This window comes from Ammospiza caudacuta, chromosome 22 (assembly GCF_027887145.1).
Source record: "Ammospiza caudacuta isolate bAmmCau1 chromosome 22, bAmmCau1.pri, whole genome shotgun sequence".
NCBI classification, from domain to species: Eukaryota; Metazoa; Chordata; class Aves; order Passeriformes; family Passerellidae; genus Ammospiza; species Ammospiza caudacuta.
Window position 1 is genome coordinate 9,255,969 of NC_080614.1, and position 24,750 is coordinate 9,280,718.

A 24,750-nucleotide genomic window follows, 5' to 3' on the forward strand; every position below is an offset into this window, starting at 1 on the left:
CTTGACATCTGCTTAAGAGAAAGTGAGGACCAAGAACTCCAGTAAGGACAAGGTGTTTTTCTCTGCTGTACAACACGTCCTCCCATCTGAAAAGTTCTCAGAGTTCCACTGCCCACTGTTCTTTGCTCTCTCTATCATTATCTCATCATATCTCTATACCATTAATTGCCTAATGCAAGTGAAGACAAATTCTTACTTGAACTGGCAGAAAATATCTGCATATTCGGGCAGGATGCCACTGGCCTGAAGCACTGTCACACGGAAGGTAAACACACTGCCCAGCTTCAGGTGATCACCAATTTCCTCCGTGAATCCTTCCATAGTCATCTTTCCATCCAAAGTGGCTGACTTCAAGTCTTAGGGAGAAAAAAAAAAAAATCCCACATGAAATTTTTTTTTTTCATTTTTTTTCTCCTTTCTTTTCTGGAAATAATTCTTCAGGAGACAGTTTAGTCCCATCACATTTTTTTCCCTTTTAAATCCAAATAATTCGCTGATAACCAAAAGATCCAAATATCTGGGAAGCTTATCAGCACTGCTCTTCAAATGAATCTCTCATGTTCAACCAGGATCTCTCACATTCAACCTGCCGGTAACACCTCTCTCTAACCATGACACTCTTGAAGGACACTCAGAACTCCTTTCCATGAGTGACTGAAAGTGTCACAAATCTCCCAGAAGTTCTCCAAACACCAAGTATTTCTTGCTTACCCAGCTCATTCATTCTGTTGATCTCCTCTGGAGGAGTGGTAACCTCTGAATTCTGTCCTTGCCCTTCCACAATCCTTAACTCCTCCAGTGACAGTCCAGACCGAGTCATGGCAACTGAAGAAAAGTCACTCTGAAAATTAAATGTAACAGTGGCTTGTAACAGACTTCTGCACTTTCTGAGTATGCCATCCCCTTATTTCCCCACAACATGTGTTCTTTATTTAGAAGCACAAGCTACTACACTCAAAGATACCTAGATCAATTTTAAGAATTCTTACCTTATCAAAATACTCATTGTCAAATGAAATTTTAGCTGTGCCAGACTGTCGAATACCCGATCCATAATCTGGGGCTTCTTCATCAGCTAAAAAAATACAGGGAAAAAAGAACATAGATAAATATTTATTTGGAAATATTCAGTCAATGCTAAGGAAACCAAACCAAACTAGACTTTTGTACACATTAAACCAGATTTTAATTCACTTGTTTTAATCCCTGCCAGGGTGATTCTTACACATCTTCAGAGTCTGAGCTGCATTATATGTTCCCATGGAGAGTGAAGCTTCCAGGGTTACCCTACCTAAAGAAGCAAGAACTGCTGGCATTTGGCCACTGCTGGAAAGGGCAAATTATGGGAAGGATCTGTGCTCCCAGCAGCATGGCTAAGGCATGGCCCTGCCAAGCAGCCCACCTCACACTGAGCATTGTGAAACATCAGGGACTGAGCAGTGACCTGCAGTGAACTCTGGCACACACACAATGGCAGCTCAGCACTGCTGAGGCCGCTACACCCCGGATATCTACTCCTCTCTTCTGAAAAGAATTCCTGGTGATTAAACACTGTGTTAAAGCAGCTCCTAGTCTCCACGTTTTTAGTGAGGCAATGAAGGGGGAAACTGCTGCTGCTTTCTGTTCCCACCATGCTGAAAACCATCAGTTCAGGAACTTCTTCACGTGCTCTCCCCAGGCCCCAGAGGAGCACATTTCTGAGCATTATTTAAAGGGATAGTTTGAGCACAGCTAAAACTTGGTACATTTAACTTTAATGCAGGTCACCAAAACGATCAAACGAGGTACCCTTCTGCATTGTTTATACTGGTTGCCAGAAAAAAAAAGCTTTCCTTTAGTTTTAGTTTTCTGAAAGTAGTTAGATCTTCCACTGTCCTAAAAAGCAGTGTTGCATTAGTTGCCAGGTACAAAATTCAGTGGACAACATCACGATAATTTTAAAATCTTTTCTTCAGTAGCATTATTTCAAGACTTATTCATGCTCAGCCCATACGGTGAAACGACAAATGAAATAATTTCAACACCAACAGAGAACAAGTGTTCTTTGCAACATGAAGGTGATTCAGGTTGGAGTATCAGGAGAATGGTTTGGTTTGCCAGGCTGGCTCTGAAGGCAGCAGTGTCTCACCTGCTATGGCCTGCACAGCCACGCGCAGGAAGCCGCGCACCTCGCCCTTCTCGCTGACCACGGCCACCCTGTGGATCAGGGGCACCGGGTACAGCAGGTTGCTCAGGTACACGAAGGCTCTGGTGACAGGAGGAGAGAAACACAGCCAGCGTTAGCAACGGTGTGCCAAACCCCACTGCAGCTTTGCTTGGCTCTGGAACAGTCAGGTCTCAGACACTGCATCTCCCAGACCTGCAGGAGGTCCTGGGTCCACCCTGCCCACACAGGAGCTCCTGGGTCCACCCTGCTCACACAGGAGCTCCTGGGACCACCCTGCCCACACAGGAGCTCCTGGGTCCATCCTGCCCACACAGGAGCTCCTGGGACCATCCTGCCCACACAGAGCTCTGGCCAAGCCCAAGGCAGCCACCAAAGGCTCTCGGTCAGAGCTCAGAGGGACCCAGGGATCGCAGGAATGAGTTACAGACACAGGGAGAGAGGATGGCTTATGGAAGGTAACCAGAGATGCACTGAAGTTGTGAATGGAGCTGTTAGCAGGCTGACAGAATCCATCAGGGAACTACTGATGATAAAGAATGAGGTAGTTGGAAATGATAAATTTAAAAGGAATTGATCTACTGTGCTCACACAGCCTCCATTTTTTACTGAACATATAAACCCACTCTTTTAAAAACACTGACTGAATGTTTTCTCTCTTCTATATTCCTTTGATAACACTGTGTGCAGAATAACCAGAAATCCACAATAAACCATAAGTCATCACTTAGGTTTCTTGGAAGATTCACTGATTGCACAGATAGTGGAAGACTGAAAGTCTTCACAGGTAAATCTCTTTAGGATCATTTGATTTATTTCTTTGAAAAAACAGAACATAACAAATAAGACATGACAGCACTACTCTAGAGCAACCACTTAGAAATTACAGTTTCCAAAAGGAAAAACAGCATTTAGGCCCCATAGGGGATGATCCTGCCCTGCACTAACTTTTAAGTTATATACAAACAGGGTCTGTTTCGGAGCAGGAAGACAACAAATTTAATTGTATACATTTTAATTAAAAGTCAGACTAAAGTTATTAAGTTATTTTACGTTTCTGCAATGAATTGCAGCAGTGTTTAAAGCATCACACTTCAGTGGAATTAGCTTGAGCAAGATATTAAATGTTGATACGCTCAACAAGTCAGCTAAAGAACAGCTCTCAACAAGGGGAAAATATGGAAGGTTTTGCTTATTGAATGAGCTGTTTCAGAGTTCAGGAGGGTACTGAGATGCACAGAACTTTAACCAATACTTTTACCACTTAGTAAATTTAAAGTGACTAATTATGCAATTTTAATGAATTTATGCACATTAAATTATATTAAACAACGGTAACCTGTTTTACTAACTCCACCCTTACAATTCTTTTATTAGTCTTTAGTATTACGAATAACTAATTCCTGTAATTTATAACTGTTATTGTTTAACATTCCTACGAAAAGTCCTGCATGACAAAAGGGAAGTGTTGCTCCTTGGGTTCACATGTCCCTTCCAAGGATGAATGAACTCTTTTTGAAATGACAAGGAAGTCAAACAGGTGTCAGTCATGAACCAAAGGCACAAAAATTATGCTACTAAGAAAAAAAGTGGTGACAAAATGCAATAGAGAAGAGGATGATTAATATGGCTACAAAGTAGCAAAACAAAAATATGAAGAAAACCATACAACAACAAAAACCAACTCAACACTTCACTAAGATTAGGATTTAATTCCTTTTCAGTCTGCTTCAAAGTGAGGTAAGCACTCATAAAACAGGGGAAGGGAAAAGAGACAATTTCAAGTAACAAAATGAGAAGTTAAATTTTATTTTTTCCCTCTAACATTTTCATTTTTAGCTTTGGAATTTCAGGTGATGCACATCTGAGGAACTAGCACCCAACCACGTAAGAGAACAGTCCCTGAAACTGGAATGGTTCACTTGGACTGGATCAGGGATGGAGTTCCAAAAGGAATGTGGTTCTGAGCTCAACATGAGGAACACACCCAGTTTGAAAAGCACATTTCAAGCCAGGGAGAACAGACATTTCCCAACACAACAGAAGCCACGGAGTCTTGCACTGATGTGCACAGTAGGAGTCTCACTAACTAAAAACAGTCAGGCATTGCAGAAGCCTTCTCCCTTCAAAGCCAAACTAATGGAAAGTGAAAGCATCACCTGCATGCAAAATAAAAAATACATCTTCATTTGCAGGGCAAAAGTTCTGAAGGTGCTGCTCAACATGTGCCAGCAAAGCATTCAGCTGGATTAACCCTACCCTGTGACCATCCCAGGGAAAAAATGTGTTTCCCTTCTCCCCCAGTTTGCTTCCATCCAGTCACCTTGTTCACTGGAATAATTTTAACTTAGAGAAAAAAAAAACACATAATGCAAAAAAGTTTAAAGCTTCCTGTTTGCTGATGAAAATGCTGCATCTCTTGTGTAGAGTGGAGAGCAACTGCACGTGTGCTGCACCAGAACAGAGCTGGGTTATGCAGCACCACAGCTGCTCCACCATGAGACAGTGCCAAGTCAGGAGTGGATGATATCTTAAGGTTTTCCTCCTCCTCTTCGCACATCCGTGAGGATTGCCACTCCCCAAAGAGTCCCTAAGTGTCCCCCTGCACTTAGCCCAGCAGACTGAAAGAGGGGGGCTGGATTAGCAGAAAGATTGGTGAGGTAAAATGGCATACTCACAACAAAACTAGAAATTAAATTTAACAGACACAATTTGTAAAAAAACCAAAACAAAACCAACAGAACTCAAAATGATGGCAGATATTTTTAAAATAAACACATCAGGATTTAAATAAAATATCCCATAGTCCTCTCCCACCTCCCTTAAAAAAAAAGCAAATGCTTGATATGTCACATCATTAAATAGAGTCAATCTTGAAGAAACCCAGCATGCCAGGAGAAATGGCTAAAGGGACCAGCTCTTTTTTGTTTTCTTTAAGAGTTACAAATAAAAGACAGTCATAGCACAGAGAGAGAAAAGAAAATAACTGTGATGGCCAGGGAGTTAGATAACTACATGCTCCATTTCTCCTCCTCCTCTCCTTCATGATCTGCACTTGTTATTGCTGACAACTCCCCAAAAATACTAAAAACTGTTTTATTTGTCCTTCACATTCTATAACGTATCAACCAGTACACACTTGGAAGTGATAAGGAATTCTGGTTTTGATACAAACTGAACACTGCCTTGTGCTCAATAAATACCTATGTAGATGGACACCCCTGGTGCTTGCAAGCCACTGCTCAAAAGCAGAATTCTCACACTGGAGACACACAGGACTCACAATAGCTCCTACTCCGTGGTGCTGGACAGTCTAACAGCCTCTGCCAACAGAATGGGCACAACAGAACAACGGGAATAGAAACAATAGAAACCAACAACTGAGCAAAAGTCACTCTCTAGCCTCATAATAGGAACTAAGTTTGATCCCTCAACACATTCACAGCTCTGTACATGCAGCTCACACCATGCAGAGTGCTGCAGCTCCACAGCTCAGAACTCTGCACAAAGCAGGGACTCTGCTCTGTGTGCCTGCCAGGAAGCAGCAGTGTTTGCATTGCACACTGCATCTGCTCAGCTCGTGCTGTGCTTCCTGAGCCCTCTGAGGGAGCAGGAGCAGCTCAGCTCTTTCCCAGGCTCCAGGGGCACACGGGGCACCCTGGGTTCAAAGGAGCTGCCAGCCAGCCCACAGCAGCACACATGGCTTTCCCAAACTGCTCCCCACCTGAACCAGACAATCAGAGTTTGTAAAACGTGGCACCAAGCATTGCATGTAAGGGCACAGATTCAGAGACCACAGAGGACTAACACAGTTTCTTGCAACTTTAGTAATTTTTGTTTAAAAAACAGGATCAAGGAAATTCCAAGTTTCACTACTGACAATGCCTGAGGTTAGACACACTACACTGAACTGGCCAAGCTCTGGTCCCTGTTTCATTGTTCCTCCCTTCTGCTGGCCATGGAGCCCTTTTTGTACCATGCCTGTGGCAAGCACCTTAATGAGGATGCTGGCTTACAGGGTAAGCAAGGAAGCACAAAAGCATCATCAGGGGAGAGGGAAGCAGCAGAGAGAGGAGCCAAGCCACTAAATAAAATGTTTCTATTTCTTGTAATGAGAAACGTGCTAGTGAGACTATTACTGAAAGAACAGTGTGAAGAACTACATTTCTGTAATGTAACTTGCTGTCCTTAAGGGTCTGCATCAGAGACTGAGGTCTGGTAATGCCCTAATTCTCTCTGTTCTGGAAAGCTCAATAATATTCTAAAATCCACCAAGCAAACTTGTTTCAGGAATTCAAGCATAGTGCCTGGGGAAAGTGCTGATAAACAGAGATAATGAATTGCAATGCTGATGACTTTCCACCGTGTAATACTGGCTACAGAGTCAAGCATAATCTGAGAAGCCAAATCATCTCAGAGAACACTCTTTTCCTCATCCAGAAAGGACCATTCTTCTTTCTCCACATGCCATCTTTTCGTATGCAGCGGATGTTAAACCTGTTTTCAAAACCAATAGATTTCTGGGTTTGGACTGAAAGACTTCCCACCACAGTCAGATTCTCTTCCATGGAAGAAAATAACATGCTACAATTCTGTCTTAGTGACCCTGCAACGGCTAAACAGGGAATTATATAAAGGTTTAAATTCTGTATATAAACCCCCAAGGTGCAACAGTTACCTAGATTTACTCACACTGTCGCATCTAAGGGTTATTTTCTCAATTACTACTTAGGTCTTCATTCCAGACACAGGAATTTAAAACTTAACGTTGAACTACACTCATTCCCTGGCAATTCCAATTTATGGACATGTATATTTTGGCTAGACTGACCATCAGTGTAGCACAAGGCAAAGCCACTGCAGTCTGCAGCAAGAGCTGGTCCCTTTTGGCCATTCTCAGAGTAACCTCACCAACCTTCCCACTAAAATGAACCAAGGGGATCGGTCGTAAAACGGGTCGCGCCCATCATTGAAGAGGTCTGATCCCTCCTCAGTCCCAACGTCGGAGCCAGTGTCATCCACAAAGGCCTCATCATCAAAGTCCTCCATCTCATCCTGCTGCTCATCTGCCAGCTCAGTGATGTCGGAGTCGGCCGTGGAGAAAGTGGGGGAGGGCGTGCGGTCGGCCAGGCGCTCGTTGACGCAGCCATGGAATATGGGGGAGCTGCACATCAGCGAACGGACACCGATTAACAGGGTCAGCACACAGAACCTCACCAACAGCCCCTGCTGCCTTCAGCACAGAGACCCCTCAACAACGAGCAACGCCTTCAAACCACCTGCACTGCAACGAAACGGGAGCGAGGAGGCTGCCAACAACGTCAGGGAAAAGAGTGCTCTTGAATGGAGCAGGAAGCAAATGAAAAAGGAATAGAAACATGGCTGAGCATATAGAACTGAGCATACAGAACTTGAGAGGACATCCACGTAACAGAGATACATTTCTTATTTTCCAACACAGCAGTTCTGCAAATAAAAATATCGTAAAGGTGCGGCCGACAGCAGGAAATATTAAAGAATCACATCAGACACTTCCCTAAGGTATGACCAAACTATTTGAATCCCACATATGAGAGAGACTGGACCACTTTTCCAGTGTTCTTCATATTTTCACAGCTCTGCTCCAGTGACTTTAGATGGAACTTAGATGGTTATATTTTAAAATAAATTTGTAACTTACTAAATGCTCACTCAAAGCACATTCTACTACTAGACACATGAACTGGCATTTTCTACTCTTAACTGTATTTAAAGTCTATTCCAAATCCCTGAAAGACAAGACCCAGCAGGCCCAGAGGCCCCACGGTTAATCCAGCGCTGCAGGCTGAGCCCGAGCTGGCGGTGCAGCTGCGGGAGGCGCTGTCCTTTCCGTACCTGCCCACGAGCTTGAACCAGTGGAAGCGGTCGTAGAAGGGGTCGCTGCCCGTCATGGAGCCCTCGGGCTCCTCCTGGCTGCCGGAGGCCACTTCCCCCGCCCGGTCGTACATCTCCCGCATCAGCTCCAGCCTCTGCCTGCAGAGACAGCAGCAGCAAAGAGCTCAGAGAGAGGGGTAAGGAGGCAGAGAACACAAAGTGAGGTGTTCACCATGCCCTAAGTTTGGTGCTTCATTAATTCCCAAAAATATTAAGAGAGTCTGGTTGTCAGCTAAGCTCTCTAAGCACAAGGCAAGGTCACTGCAGAAGCTTACATAAATCTTGGATTTCAATACACTTCTAAATATTCCTCTTTCACATCTAATTCTGGGATATTTTTTGCTTCAATTTTTTTATCAGACCATGTTACTGAGTAACTTTTGGCAGTTCTGTGCATTCCACTCCAGAAATGTTGGCATTTTGATTCAAAAGTGAACCAATTCCATTATAGACTCTAATTATCCATTTCTTTTATTGAAGAAAACAAGTGCTTCACACTGCAATATCCTTTGTCTAGAAGTTATTAGTAGGAAAAAAGTCCTTCAGTCAATATTTAGAGAATGGGGAAAAGAAACGTCATTTACACGTGATGAAAATAATTCAGATTGCAGTCAGAATTTGTGAAAGAATTTGTGTAGCTTCCATAGAAATAAAGTCTTCTTTATTTAAGATTTTAATCATAAATTATGTCATATACTGCCAAGTTACATAAAGCAGGTGGCGAGGAAATTATTACAGTGGAAGGGCTGAAAAAAGTAATGCACAGAGATGAGCTGTGATGAGTCTCATTGCATTCAAAAGATAAAGTCTAACCTCAAATCACAAAAATTAGAAGTGAAGCTAAGGTTAGAAGTTGGAGAAAAGTGCACTTGTTCAAACAATCTGAAAAGCTGGTATTTAGAACATCCCACACTGTCTAGAAAGTTTGGGAGGACAGAGAAAAACCAGAAACCGACAAAGAAAAGGGGAGAAATTTTTGAGTGAAGCTCCTTGGACACAGGGAATTCTGTTCTCTAACACTACTGACATACTTGAGTTTTTCCAAGGACCAGTAGTGCGTGGCTCCGTTCTTCAGGTCCTGCACCTCCACGGCCACCACGGTGCGGGGGAACGGGCGGCGCTCGCGGCCCTTCTCCGGCTCGGGGGGCAGCAGCTCCGGGGGCAGCGGCGAGTACAGCGTGTCTGTGAGCAGCACGAACTGGAACTGCACCTGCACGGCACACACACACACACCTGGGTCCTCAGCAGCCACGTGCTGCCCGCCCTGGCACGTTCACTCACACAGAACCCAAATCAAGGACTCACCGTTTTCTGAACACTTTTACAGCCCAAATTAATAAGCGAGAGGCATACAATTACAAGAAACTCAGAGCATTTACAGCAGGATTATACAATCAAAACTGATGGGTCAGAAAACTCAAAAACTGGCTCTCCATGTCCCTACCTTTTTCTTTAACTCTACACTGATTGCATTGGCTTCCTTCAGATACACTGCATTTCCCCAGAGCTGGTCCCTCAGCGAAGTGAACTGGTGGAATTTCCACTTCCTGAAAGCCCACTGGGCGAGTTCGTATTCATGGCGTGTCCAGGGCACTGGGAAGGGCAAAGAAACAGAAATAAAACAATGTGGCTTCCTCTCAAAACCATCACATGCAGTATCCAATACTCCTGCTGACTGTGCCATCAAGCTCACAACACATTTTCTGGAAGAGCAGAAAACAAACATTTTCTACATTTTCATTATTCATCATGGAAAAACTGGACTCAAACTTTCTCAACATTAGCAGAGGAGATTAATGATCATGTAAATGAGATTTGGAATAGAGGAAACAATTTTTTTTCTGCTCCTATTATTTTAAGTTATTTGGCAACTATTAAAGCCAAATGCTGAAAGAGTGGAATGAGAGTGAGTATAATGAGAGTAATAAATTATCCACTGTCCAGAAATGGAGTTATACAGACATGTCACAGCATTCTAAGAATTCCTAGCAAGGAGGAAAAGAGAAACTTCAAGATCAAAACAAGGAAACAAAGGCAACAGTGTTATTTTATTTTAAGACATCTGAGCTCTGTTAGTGCCAGGAAGAGATTCCTCCAGGAGCACCAAATCAAAGCTTGGGGTAAAACTAATCTAGTTTGTGAACCAGTTGCATTAGAAGATGTATGTCTACAGTTCATGTGGAATGAATTCTATAAATGGGTATTTGAAATATGGATGCTGAGAAGATTACAGATCAAGAACTTGCAATGTTTTGCAGCTTTCCAAAGCAAGTTTTCTATCTATTACAAGAGATGATACAGCAGCGGCCCCTTTACACTTGGTTATACCCAAATTATTTTTAGCTTCAAACTCACCTTCTTCCTCCTCCTCCTCCTCCTCCTCTGTTGTTTCAGCTGCCAAGGACCGTGTCTCCACCTGCTTCTGGAGGGCCTGCAGCTTGCTCTCATAGTCCTGTGGGGAGAGAGGAGACGCTGTGTGGGAGGACAGACAAGAGCAGGAGGAAGCTGAGAGACACGGAGAGCTCAGTGACAGACACAGATCACACCACACAGACACTTCAAGGGCTCACAGGTCACACCAGCACTGCACTGCTGCACCCTCCCTGCAAACACAACAGAGGCCAGCACAGGACAGAAGAGCTGGACTCTAAAATCACCACATTTACATGTACACAGTGTCTAGAAGAGGGAAAGCTTTAGGATCTTCTTTTGTGGGGTTTTTGCTAAAGACAGGAAGAAGGGCATTTTATTTGGAGGCTGGCTGCTGCTTTCAGAGAGGTAGAAAAGAAGCAGAAATAGAGAAAAATGCAAAAATAAATTTGAAAGGGGAGTATTATTCACCTTCAATTTCTCAAACAGAAGGATTAACAGCACCACTGATTTGCCTTTTTATACAAAAAAAAAAAATTAATTTCAAATATTAGTGAGGGAAGCACTTTGTTTTCAATTAGATTTTCCCCACAGCATGCAAGTACCACTCTCTCACGTGTATTTAAGGCATCAGAAGATAAAATACCAGCACGGCCCTGGCAGAAAAGTCTGTGCAGTGGCTTCTCCACGAGGAAGACTTCAGCAATAGCTTCTGGTACAACAGCATTTTCTTCCTGTTCAGACCTTATCGTGCCTTGAAACAAATGCTACTTAAGCCTAATGAGCCTTTTATTATTTGCTGGCAAAACAAATACAAATTAGAACAGACTCTGTCACTGTGTTCTTGGTCTCAAAGTCTATCCCACTAGGGTATTTTATTTTTTTAAGATAAACCTTTGGCATATTATTACACAAATTAAACTGGTTTCTCAAGATTTTTATACAAGAGTTACAACAATTCACTAAGGGTGCTGTTGAGTTCTTAAGAATTCTTGAAGGCACTCATCTTGTACTCCAACCTTCTCTCTTCCACAGTTCCAAATCCTAAAATTCTTCTCCAATGCCCAGTTTGTAACAATAGGTTCTTAAATCCAAGAGCTACAGAATAAAAGCTTTACATTTTCCTCCCATCCCACTTAAGCATCTCACCTAAAGAGCTGCATCACTTATCCACAAAATGATGGTGTCAGCTTCAGCCAGGAGGGCTTTAGAAAATTAAAACTCAGCCATCATATGAAGGCCATAAGAAGTTCAATTTTTGCTCTCAGGGATATTGAATTCGTGGTATTCAAAATCCTGCACTTTCTAAGGGCACAGCTACCATTTGTTAATGCTATTTTCAGAAAATATTACTTATGAACCTGAAAGAATCTGGAGGTGTATCTCCTTTCCAAATAGAGTCTAATTTCTTCTTGAATATTTAATTTGGCTAAAATGCTCCTTCTTAATTTGTTTCTGCTCTATTCGCCCTAGGTTGGCTACTTACTCACACAGGAAGTAACCTCAGCCCAGCAGCCTAAGTACTGCAAACAAAACAAATACATATCCTTTCTTTTGATATTCCTCCTGAAATTCTTAGATTCACCAAAAATCCATTCTAGACTCCATGAAACTTCTCATGAAGTATCAGACTTATCTACTCTTCTGAAATGCCTAGCATAATCCTGAATTATGTTTTTAAGATAAAGCCACTTTCTTTGATCTATTTCCCCCATTCCATGCAGATAATGCTGTTACATTTGAAACAGAGATAAAACTGCTGAGATGCAAAGTGACACAAATCAGCTTCTCTCACTTGCAAGGAAAGGCAAAATATTTTATTTTCCTGTAGTCTGAAGTCAATAATGTCATTTTGAGCAGCTAAATTGTAGAAATGGAAAGCTCTTCAAGTAGCATTTTAGTAGAATCTTTCCAGATTCTTTTGGAGAAACTGAAAAGCTGGAGAGGGAATGGGGGGTTGGGGGAAACAAAACAGACCCAAACCCACCGGCAAACCCACACCCCACACACTCAAAGTACACAAAGCTTTTTAAGACCAGCCTGGAGCAGTTAAAAGCAGAACACTGCACCACAACACTGAGATGTGGTGTCTGCCCAGGTACTGCTGTGTGTGAGTCTCCCCTGGATTTGAGGGGCAAGAAAAGTTCCTTTCTTTTGCCTTCAACGAGCAAATAAAGAGAGAACAGCCAGCTCTGTGTTTTCTTCCAGAATTTAGATAGACAGCACACAGGATGGTACAATGGGACAGCGCTGAAGATGGGAATGGTTTATAGTTCCTTGTGCTACAAAACGCTCTTCTTTTCTTTTATATTGAATTTAAATAAGCTGTCTGAGATGGACACAAGCCTGCTTTGCTGCTTTCCACAGAACAGCAGAAACACCAGAGTGGATGAACGTACAAGAATCAGACTGAGGAACAATTAAAGAAACCTTCATAACTCTGCTGGAACAAGCCCAACCCCAAGATAAATAAAAGCAGGACAAGCCTGCAGTCAAGTTTCATCTCCATTTCACTGACACAAGTCTGACACTTACAAGAGTATTTCATAGTTTATTGAAAGAGCACTTGTTACAATACAAACCAGTTCTGCTTTTCACAAGGCAGATACTTGCTCTTAAGACAATCCAAAACAACAGACAGATCTGAAAATCCCATTTAGTTTAAAGGCAGCTCACTGCTTTCTTTACAGTACAAATAGTTACACAGCATAGATTTCTCATGTGGCAGCTCCTGAAGAGATTTAATGGGAAGTATCCAAGAAAAATTTCAACAAAAAAACAAGTTTCAACATGTAAAGGACACAGTGAGGAAGATACTGAAACTATGCTGAATGTACTGATAAAAATAGCATCCTCTAATTCGACAGATCCCTAAATTCAGATTGCATGAGGAAGGATGTTGGAGTCAATCTGAGTGAGGAGCATTAGTGATGTGCATTTAATCCCACCCCCCAGTCCAGTGTCCCAGGGAGTCCTAGAGAAGCCATCCCAAGGCACAGGGGGATCCAAGCCAGCTGTCAAGGCACAGCAGCACTTGGCAAAGGCAACTGAACTTAGTCAAAGAGCACTTCCACCATGGATGCCACATTTCCATTACCCTGAAAGCCTTTTCACACAGACATCAATGGAAGCAGCTGTCTCACTGTTCATTAACTCCATTAACACAGGATTTGGAGTGAGAGTTGTGTGCATTTCTGAATAGTGCAAGGAGATCCACAGTTCTCACACTGCTTCCCTTATCAGATGAAGCACTGCACTGCAATTCATATCAAATTCCTAAATATCCTCCTAAAAGCCAGGGAAAAAGCTGCTTCCTTGAAGCAGACTGGGCTCCATTCTGACACTGACTGTCCTTCTTCTGCTTTGTCAAAGCATACAGCAGCACAGGCAGGGCTGTTCTTCCAGTGCTGCACTAGAACAGCGGGGTAAGACAGACTGATGGCAACCTACTGCTCACCAGCACCACCCAGGCATTTCCAGAGTTCTTTTCTGAGTTTGAAGTGAAACAGGTTGGCACAAACATTTTAGTGTTCAGCGTTAGGGATCAAGCAGCAGTTTTAGTCTCGTGTCAGTAGTTGCATGGGCTCAGAAGGACTCTGTGCTCACTCCCACAGAGGCAGCACAATCCCCAGAGCACAGACAGGAGATGGGATTGCTCTGGTCTCTGCCACCCACCCGTGCAGGCTGCTGTGACTGCCCCACGTACTCCCAGGGAACTGAGAGCCTTCTCCCAAGCATGCATGTTCAACAGAGTCCAAGCCTTTCCGAGGATATGTAGGAACTCATTATGCTTGACATGAACAAAACCAGAGTGCAACGCACTACTAAAACAGGATTCTAAATGAAAAACAACAGCAAAACATTACTTGCAGCCCAAACCTCACTTTGCAATTTGGACTCAAGCTCAAAGCAAGTATTGCTCATCTACAAGCCTTCTGTTCTTTAAGAATCAAGGCATTTTTGGAAGCAATGCTTTATTTCCTTTGTTCAAGTAGGCCAAAGCATGAGACAAATGCAAGTTACTAAGCCAGATCTGGGCACAGAACTAAACCTGCCATAAGGGAAAACTCCCAGTTTGTTCTTTTAGGAGTTGGAGGACTGACTTTGCATCTCCTTCAGCAGAGGCCACCATCCCATCAGTGATACATGTGCTGAGAATTAAGAGCTGACACTTGATTACTTGATATGTAAATAGCACGTGTGTTGCAACAGCACCTACAACATGCCCAGCTGAGGCAGGGGAGATGTAGGATAGGACAAAAAATATGGAAAATAAGCTTAAGACACTTGCCACTCACCTACAGCTATGCTGAGCCACACACAAGTAACAATTACCAGTAGGGCTTATATTTTATAAAAAAATAAGCAACCTCAAGTAAATTCAGGATACTTGTGCAAAACAGCACAAATACACTGCAAAACAGACCTACCTTACCAAATGCGGTAGAGCGTCCAATTGTGTTTTTAAAATTTTATTCAAGTTAAATTTAAAAGCAAAATAAGTCCCCAAATATTTCTATTGGCTTACAGTTAAGGCCATGGATTTTCCAAAGTAAGAGCAACCTTGTCTTGCACTTTTGGAAACTCAGAAAATAACCCAGCATCATTCAGGTTGGGACTCTCCAATTGCAACAAAACCTCAAAGCCTATTCCTCAGTCACTAGTTTTTCAGTAATTTGCTTGGAACAATCTGAAGCAGGAATGGCAAGCCCCTGTGTTATGGCAAATCACCTGCAAGTGCAAACCCCTTCAGAGCAAAATAGACATGAAAGATTTTAACTCGCATTTTGAGTGTGGGGAGAAGGAAAACTAATCTTATTTTCTCCTCAAAGCAACCTTCTCCTTTATTAAATGAGTCTTGAATTCTAGTTTAATCCAAGACCAGAGGCACTAACATGAGGTATCACATTAAGATGAAACAGTTCAATTCTCCCATCTCACAGGAGAATTCAGCCAAAAGTAGTGATTTATAAATCTTCCTAAGAATAACTATTTCAAGAACATCTCCCAGACTCATGCCTGAGAAAGCTGAAAACATAAAATAAAAGAATTAGCTTTATGAGTGCACCAGAGTGTTGAAAAATCCTGGTTCCTTTCCACAGTCTCAGTATAATAATTAAAACCTATTATATTTAGAGATACAATGGGAATTAGAAAAAGCTTGTTTCCAAATAATTGCTTCAGCATTATACATATATTCTGACATAAAATTCCATTCAGGCTCGTTTAACTGTCACAGCAATTTCATACCAATATTTATGAACTTAAGCAGAAGGAGAAGAGACATCTAGTCAGGGAGCGTGACCCAATATCTCTTCTTAATTTCTTTATAAAAAAGCCAACAACTTTTGGTTTATAGATTATTATTACTATTAAAAATTGAGTTAAGAGTGGAAAATATTGTTCTGAAGAACCAGATTCATTTATAAACAGATGGTCAGTTTCCTTATTGCTAAGAAAAAGGTCACAAGAAACATTCAATGCTAGAAACTAAACTCCTCTTTTGATTGTCTACATAAAACACAGGAGGAAGGTAGCACTTGGTAAGTTCCAGACAATATTTTCAGCATTAGAAAAATACTTCAAGACACACACACACACAAAAAAAAAACTTGATAAATGAGCTAGTGGGAAGTTCTCCCCTCCACCTCCCTCCCTCTGAGTCTTCTAGTCTATGAAAAAAGTTCTTAGAATTTTTCAGAATATTCTTCCAAGGGATGCTGTTAAAACTGCAAGGAAAGTCACATGCAAAGTGCCCGGGCCGCAGGGCCGGAGCCTGGCGCTTGTGCGGGGCCTCTCGGGCTGTGCCCGGCCCGAGCCGAGCCCTGGGCCCGAGCCGAGCCCTGGGCCCGAGCCGAGCCATGGGCCCGAGCCGAGCCGAGCCGAGCCATGGGCCCAAGCCGAGCCATGGGCCCGAGCCGAGCCCTGGGCCCGGCCTGCCCGGGCCCTGCTCATACCGCGGTTTCCCTGCCCGCTTTCAGGTTGGGGGCCGAGAACTGGCGCCTCATGCGCGGCGGCGTCACGAACGGGCCGTGCTGGCCGGGCCGGTCCGTGTGTTTCGGGGCGCTGCCCTCGGCCCCGGGGCCGCCGTAGGGCTGGCGGTGCTGGTGCAGGTGGCGCTTGTGCTGGAAGCCCTGCGGCTCCGCGCCGTGCGGCGGCTCCGCGCCGTGCAGCGCCTCGGAGGAGCCCGAGGCCTGGCGCCGCAGCCCCTTGTGCGAGCCGCTGTTGAGGGAGTTGCTCCTCCAGCGCGGCTGCGGCTGCTGCTGGCTGCCGGGCTGCGGCGGCGGGCCCAGCTGCTGCCGGTTCACCTGGATGTTATCCTGGCTCCTCTGCGGCCCGTAAAGATTCCACAGCTGCTGCGGATCTTTAGAAGCGGCTTTGCTTTCTTTCTCTTTGCCTTCGTCTTTGTTCTTATCGTCTTCTTTCGGAATTCTAACCTCAATAACTTCATCCTCGGTGATAATGATGTGGGTGCCCGGACTCCACGAGTTCCTGTGTTTGGGATTGCTTTTGAAAGGAAAGCGGGGTTTGCGATTTTCAGGTGGAATAAACCGGTGAGGCATATTCTGTCGACGAAGCTGTTTAGCTATTTCCTGCTGCTGCAGATTTTTAAACCGAATCTGCTCTTGCCTCATCCAACGTAAACGCCCACGTCTGAAAGCTGGATCACCTGCCATTAACTGAGACACACGCTCCTCCTTAGCAAGATCGTCATTCTCGCTTCTCTTTGCCTCATCTGTGGGCTTCTTATCCCCATCCGCTGCACTGGCAGAGTTTGGAGACTTAGCATTAGCTACAGTTGACTGAGCTTTGTCTGGAGACCCTATCAGGGGTAAAACCTTCTCCATTTTTAGCATTTTATTTCTGAGAACTTTGATCTCTTCATCCTTCATGTTGTTCTGCTTCTTCACTTCTTGCAGAATATCTTCCAATTTGTCTATGTGCACCTTTAGGTCATCCACATCAGTTATTCCTTTACCGTTGGCCATTACATCTTCAATCTTTTCATCTCCAACTCCCACTGTATCCCAGACATCCCGAGCGACAGCTCGCCACGATTCGCGCTCATTTGGGTCTTTTTTCCCATACATGGCACAAAGCTCTTTCATTTTAACAATGGCCAGAGCCTCAATCTCCTGCCTACTGTGCCTGAAGTCATTGAGCGCTACCTCATAGCATATCTCCTTCACAGCCTGAATCTTTAGGTCTGAGATGGTGACCCATTTGGAGTCTTTGCTAAGGCGTCGCCGCTGGGGTATCTGGTACATTTTAATAGGTTCTCGTTTCTTCCCACTGCTGGGGAGGCCACACTTTTTTACAATGGTTTGGAGCTTGCTGGGGGGCAGCTTCTCTCTCAGGGAAGTGATCAGTCTCCAACTCTCCTCACACGATCTCTTGTCCGAATCATCCCCACTATCAGAGTCTGCATCCTTTGGAAAAACAAAAATCAAGAAGTGGCCCCAAAATAACCAAAATTAAAATTGTAAGAAAATGGAAAAGCTAAACAAGAAGTAGCAGGCAAAGAAAACTAAATCAAAAATCAAAATAGAACAAGTGATAAGGAGGTCCCTGAAGACTGAGCGTTAGGGCATTAAAATGCATCTTCAAGAGTCATGGACTGTCAAAATTGGAGCTCTTCACTAAATAAAGATTAACATTATATTTAAGTCTTGTCATCTCATAATAGCTGATAATCTGAACTCTTCCCTCCCAAACCCTTCCAAAGTCTTTAAACAGACCAAGTTCCTGGTTTTAAATCTTAGGACCAAGTGTAAACTGCACTTCACACATGCTACAAAGACATGCAAATCCCCACCACACACATTTGCCTCGGTGACTGCTGTTGCTTCTTTCAGCAAATCCTCCCCAGGAAGGTGAGCACAACAGCCATAGAAGATGTCATGAGCAGCCAGAGTAAGTCGGGTTAACACTGGTTAGTAACGTTGCACGTGGTTGCAGGGATGCTCAAGTTTAGAATCCATTTCACTACAATAGCAGCCAGAGAAGTGTTAGACGATAAGAAAAATTGAAACAGAAGCAGCCGAAAGGTTCAATGTTAAAAGGACTGTAAGTGCCACTATGACAGACGAAGACAGTGGTTCATACTCCAAGACTTGCTACAAGCTAGAAGGATATCCAGAATCAGAGTTTCAGAGGTGGGTTGTGGTTTGTTTGTTTGACTTTTTTTTTTCCATTTGGCACCTTGTTGCTTAGTTTAAAGAAAAAAAAAACATTATCAGTCTTGTCTGTCCGAAGAATGAGTTTCAGCAGAATGCGGAGTAATGACTTTCTGGTTTTAATTGTTTTAATACAAATTTTCTATTTGATATCCTTGATTTGTCTTCTTTTCAAAACCTAGAGCCTGGAGCTTCCACACACTTGCTAACCATTATGCGCTTTGCTTCTTCATTACAAGTTTTCCACCTTTTGCTAAGTGATTTTTAATGAGCAGTGCCTCGGGTTTCCACATGCTAGGAATGTCTGTTCAGATAAACTGCCACCCCCAGTTAAGGATATCCATCATTGCTTACTGCAACCAGGAATTAAAATAGAGCACTTTTCTTTAAAGGCCGATTAAGACATCTCTTTAAGAAGCAAGAAATCCTGTGTATTACTGTGATCCAAACACCTTCAACACAGCTCTCAGTGTCTAATGCAGCTCTAACTAACATCCCTGTTTTCCACATGGAGATTTGTACCAGATGAGAAACCAGGAACAGTAACAGCCACTTACTCTAAAACCAAAGGAAACCCAGGTCATTGAGCCAGCACCAGATTCACATTATTGAGCTTCTTGTGACTTAATGTAGTTTTAAGAACAATACTAGAGAACCAACTTCTAGTTTAGGTCAAAATGTAAGCAAAACACTGGTTTAGAAACTCTTTGTGAGTTTACAGCTGACAAAAGTTGTGGCCTAAGGAAACAGCATCTAGCAGACTGCACACTGCAGTGGAAACCAAGGGTTCCCTGGAGGAAGCCCCAGTGTAGCTGGGCCACTCAGGGATACAACCAGGAAGGCAAAACATGAACTACTCCAACATTAAGTCACAAGTTCCACAGGACTCTGATAGTTACAAAACTACCATAGGACTACTTATGGGTAAAGCATGTCTTCGTACCAAAAGATGATGAAGAGACACTGAGTCATGGCCCTGTGCACTCAGAGGTCACCCAGACCAATTAGTGCAGCTATGATCAAAATTCCAATATCAACTGGCCACTGCAGAGGCACTGTGACCTCTATTTAGCTCTATTACACACATTTTCACAATCAATTTGTAAAATGGAGAACAACTACTTCTATTCCCTAGTAATACTAGCAAGGCAAAGGTATTTTAGTTGGCAATTTTGAGGGACAAGAGCTATTGTTTATTTTTTTGTACAGCACATCTAACAAATAAACATCCAGTCTGGTTGGAATCTCAGCATAAATATAAAACAATCTGGTAAACAGGATTAACTAGCTTCTTACATCTGAGATTATACTCCAGTTTAGACCAAGAATATTTATATCCCAATATCAGTCTTACACAGCTGTAAGTAAGAGAACCTGATACTGCAGCTGGCTATGGCAGCCATGTAAACACGTATTTCAAGGTACACAAGCTGAAATGCACTCCCAGATTTCCCACTCATGATTCAGCCACAGCTGCATGGATGCACTAATCCTGTCCACCCCAGGCTCTGCACACAGCCACACAGAAATCATGAGCTGTGTCAGCAAGCTCTGCTGTCACCTGAAATATTCCTCTGGAGCACTGTGATAAGCAGGGCACTGCTCCCTGCCCAAGGATCACATCTGATATGATCCCTTACAACTAGGACAGGTGTCCTTCAGGAGCTGCTGAGGGATGTAGGGTAGCATTCCACCTGTGTCCACTAACCAAAACCAGCAAGAACAGAACAAACTTGGAGAAACCAGCATCTTTATTATATTAACCACTCCACTCTCTAAAGAATTTTCCCTTAATCTGAAGTATTTGGGGAAATAAATTCCCTTCACAACACTTTATAAATGCAGCCTTATTGGAATGAACTTCCCAGACAGCCAAATTCACATCTTTAATTCATACAATAGCTTAGCTTGTGCCAGTCAGCTAAAATTTAGGGGAGGGAATTCCATTACTTGCATCTCATTTGACACATTGCCAAAAGTTACTCAATACTCAAACTATTTTTATTTTCACATCTTTACTGTATTTTTTTTTTTTGCTACCCAAATTTTAACTATAAAATTCCAGAGATAAAATATGACATTAGTCACATTTAAGCTTTTTTTCTGAACTAACAGTTGCCTTGGTCAAAGTCTACAGCCACCCCATCCAAGAAATTAGCCCCTTGTGATGAAATAATTAGAGATGCAGAAGTCTCTAAGTGTGTAATAGGAATTTAAAAAAAGAAATGTAGCTTCTTCCTATGGAAGCCACAGTACTTTGCTCCATTCTGGCTTGGGGAGAAGGGCAAGAACTTTACAGTGCAAAGCCCAGCATGCATTTAACCCACATTCTCCATCTCATACTGCAGACATGAATCATGAGTTTGTAATTTTGATCAGAATTCTGACACAACTACATTTGTGTTCTGGCTAAAGACAACCAGCTAAAGCAGAATCAGGAGACTCAGGTTTCTTAGGGAAATCTAGACTTCATTCCTGGGTTTGGTCTTGTTTTCCAAATTCACAGGGTGCTTGAAGACTGCATGGATTTCTATTTGTACTGCACTTCGGAGGTATTTGTTGTGAGAAGACTGAAGTCTTCCTATATCAGACTTAATTTATCAGACTTCCTATTTGACAGATACGTGGAGAGCTGGAATTCCCAGTGCTCTGAATGAGTTAACACACTGCTCCCTACTCAGATCCCCACCACTGGCTTGTGTACCACCAAGACCCTCACAAGGAACTCCATGCAGGGGAGGGAGAAGGGTTAAAACATGCACAATGCAGCAACATTTTCAGACATCATTCAAAAACTAAACCTAGTGTATCAATGTTCTAGAAATCTCTTTGGCAGCACAAAATTAGTATGTTCTGGTGATCCAAGACAAAAATAAAGGCAAACATCCCAAGGAGTAGCTGTTTAGACTCCTGAAAAGGAACTCCAAAAAACACAGAGCACAAAAATGCCCTTCTTTCAGGTTAACTTGCAAGAAATGCAATCTATCCCAACAAGAATTGATTAAAGCCTCTTTACTGTCAATCACAATCTCCGAATTAACCTGAAGGAGCTCACTCACACTGCTAATAATTCACTGTAGACACAAAGAATTTGAAAGCAAAGGGAGAACTGCATTGTGCAGACAACCCAAGCAGGTTTCCTAAACTTTCAGATAAGCAAGGACAGGAATTACTGTTTGCCAAAGGCATAGTTAATCAGGAGTAAGGACACATACCAGTCTTTGCTGCTCCAACAAGAGATCAGCTTCCTCCTTCTCTTTCTTATATAAGATCTCCATTTCTTGTAATCTGAAGATGAACAGAAGAACAGAAGTAGTCAGAGGTCATTAGTTTCCTGTTGGTGTTACTCTACATGCACAATCTCCTGAATTACAGTTACAGGAGTAAAAGGCATTGTCCTTAAAAGGAACTGTTCTCTGGCTACTCAGGGTTTCTGAAGTGAAACCCTGCAAGCTGCTTTTCAGCCCTTACCAAAAGCTCTGCAGCGTTAGTGGCCTTTGCTTATCTGTGATTTTCAAAGGAGATGGAGCACTGAAACACTACAGTAAAGTAAGAGGAAGCTTTCTGAACTTCCACAAGAGGTAGCACAGATGCTGTGACCCCAGTAACCTACTGCTGACTCTTCCTTCTTTCAGGTCAAAATTTTAAGTTATTTTATTACCTTTTCTCCATCTCTTGCTTCATGTCAATGCCCTGCTTCTCCAGAAGCTCCCTCTGAGCAAATGTCCAGTCAACTGGCTCTGAGGGAGTCTCAGCTGATGGTGTTTTCTCTCTTTCTGCTCGTGCTTGCTCTGGGTGGTTGAATCTGAAGACATGATTTTTACCCATGATGATACGATTTCCTAGAAATAGGAACAGAAAACTGCAGCTGACAGAAGAATGGTACCAAGTTCTATTTAAAAGATAAAGGTGACACTGCCCCTGAACAGCACCTAATTCCCCGTGTATGATGTCAATGTCACATACACAGAGTCTAAAAAAAATCGGTGGTAACATTTCTCACCTGAGCGCAACTGCACAGGCTGCACAACCCTCTTGCCATTCACGTAGGTTTCTGATCGTTCACAAGGCTCCAAAGTAACAATAACTACAAAGAAAACATTGATGGGTGAGACTTTAGAGAGTCCTGTAGAGGAACAGAAGTGTGCAAGCCCCAGAGGCCTCTCATTTGCTGCCCATGTTCATACTAACACCAAAGTCAATCACCCCTGGATGTCATGCTACTTAAAAATAAAGACCCAAGAGGAAATCAATAGTACTGACTTCTTAACCTACTGCAGCTGGAAACTACTGTTTTCATGTTTATAGTTAACCAGGTCAGAATTTAACTGTTATACTGGCTGCAGCCTACAATCTGAAGCAATTATCACCTAAACGAATTTTATTTTCTTTCCCTAACACTCAACAAATCAAGTCAAAACTGATCCTTTTCTTGAGGTCAGCAAACTTGCAGAGCAGGGGATTCCCTGGGCAGCCATGGCAGTGAAAGCTGCAGGAGAAGCAGACCTTCACACCTTTACCTTCGCCGTTGTTGTTCCTCTCGCTGCGGAACACGCAGTGCTCCTCCTTGATGTGAGCCCCGCTCAGCACAATGTCCTGGCGCCGCTCTGCGTCAGCCTGGCCCACCCTGCAGCAACAGAGAGGGGTCAACAGCAAACCAGACACCTGCTGCAGCTCTGCCCACACTCTGCCCACAAACACCAGGCAAATCTGAACTGTTAAGATTGCCCTTCAAATGTAAAGGTTTGGACCAGCGCTGAATTCTGCACTGCAGAGAACCTGCTCTGCCAGGAACTGGAGGGTGACAGCTTTGCAAAAGAAAAGTTTTCTCTTCCCTTTAATGTCACTTGGAGAACTGTTAAATACCCCTGGGTTGAATGCAATTCCTTCCCCCTTGTGAAACCCTTCCCTTTTAGAAAGGGATGCAAGGTGGGGGGAGCCCAACAAGAACTTCCAGTGGTGTGTTTCAGGCAGACAGGGATCATCCCTCCCACTAATCGCCTTCTGCACTTGAACAAAGGAGCACACATGGCCCAGGAGGCTCCTGCTGAATAATTTGATGCCACAAGAAGTTTCATCCAGCATCTAGACAGAGAGGCTGGCTGTACCCCTGGAGCACGAAGATATATGTCCATTTCAAACCCAAGTGTTTGAGCAATTCTATGTACAGACAACTTTATTTCCAATCCTAATGTTTATAACTTGCTCTACTTATTAATTTACACATTTCTGATGCCAATGAGCTAGGCTCAATACTTATAATGACTTCTTAAGCCCCAGGCTATTCTAGTCATCATTCTCTGCTGAATTCTCTACACTTTGATACTCCTTTCAGTGGGCTTAATGCACCTTAGAGTAGCACCATATGCCAGCCCCTGTCAGTGCATTCTCTTCCATTTGTTCCCCAGGAATATACAAATTAAGCAACCAAACACAGCTTGGTGCTCAAAAAAAACCAAAAAATAAAGATCACCTCTCTCCTTCCAGCTGTTTTGAAAATAAATTTTGGAATAAAATCAATTTTTAATCTGAAGTCTGGCAATTCAATTTTATCTCATATCTGTGAATGCAGAACCCATAAAATGTGTACTGGCATGCATAACAACTTATTTAAACAATAAAGCTAATATTCAGCCATATTTCATTGCTATGGTTTTCAATCCTGCACCCATCAAAATCTCTCATGCACTTCCAGTAAGTTTTACTACAAACTTAAGAGGGGATGTCATGCTTTCTTTTACTGCCCAGGTGTAATAACAATTTCTTAAAGCTGAGTGACTGCACATGTAACTTTTTGTTAGTTGGTGTTTTTACTTTAAACACCAAGTCAAATTAAAAGAAATTGCATTTCTGCACTTTTTTCCACCTACAGCACTCTCATATTTCATTTGTACCTGCAACTTGCACAGCTCAAGGCACCAGTATTATTTAAACTCATGGTGTCTCCAGCTTGGGGATTTAAGCAAGCAGAGAAGGCAACTCCAGAGTGTGTCAGCACCAACCCTTACCTTGTAATGCCATCTTTGATGTAGTACAGCAGACATTCAGACATGAGTGGATCTTCATTAAGGTTTACAAGATGAGGAGTCTGAAAGAACAAAAAGAAAAAGTTAATTAAGAACTGAG

At 42.9% G+C, this 24,750-nt stretch overlaps 1 protein-coding gene across 7 annotated transcripts in view; it reads right to left on the minus strand.

Moving 5' to 3' along the window:
• Window positions 1–24,750, minus strand: part of KIF1B (kinesin family member 1B) — a 77,718-nt gene that overhangs the window by 20,816 nt on the left and 32,152 nt on the right. For 5 of the 7 annotated variants that reach the window (XM_058818928.1, XM_058818925.1, XM_058818927.1 and 2 more), the window contains 14 exons: window positions 24,633–24,712; window positions 23,145–23,251; window positions 22,628–22,711; window positions 22,286–22,466; window positions 21,840–21,912; window positions 10,433–10,529; window positions 9,522–9,670; window positions 9,109–9,287; window positions 8,039–8,176; window positions 7,080–7,328; window positions 2,129–2,247; window positions 990–1,075; window positions 712–841; window positions 197–356 (listed from right to left, as the gene is read on the minus strand). In XM_058818928.1, coding sequence (XP_058674911.1) covers window positions 197–356; window positions 712–841; window positions 990–1,075; window positions 2,129–2,247; window positions 7,080–7,328; window positions 8,039–8,176; window positions 9,109–9,287; window positions 9,522–9,670; window positions 10,433–10,529; window positions 21,840–21,912; window positions 22,286–22,466; window positions 22,628–22,711; window positions 23,145–23,251; window positions 24,633–24,712 — 1,832 coding nt within the window. Of the gene's footprint in view, window positions 1–196; window positions 357–711; window positions 842–989; window positions 1,076–2,128; window positions 2,248–7,079; window positions 7,329–8,038; window positions 8,177–9,108; window positions 9,288–9,521; window positions 9,671–10,432; window positions 10,530–16,398; window positions 17,878–21,839; window positions 21,913–22,285; window positions 22,467–22,627; window positions 22,712–23,144; window positions 23,252–24,632; window positions 24,713–24,750 lie in introns of those variants that run through there. The other 2 variants (XM_058818929.1, XM_058818930.1) reach the window with 2 other exon arrangements.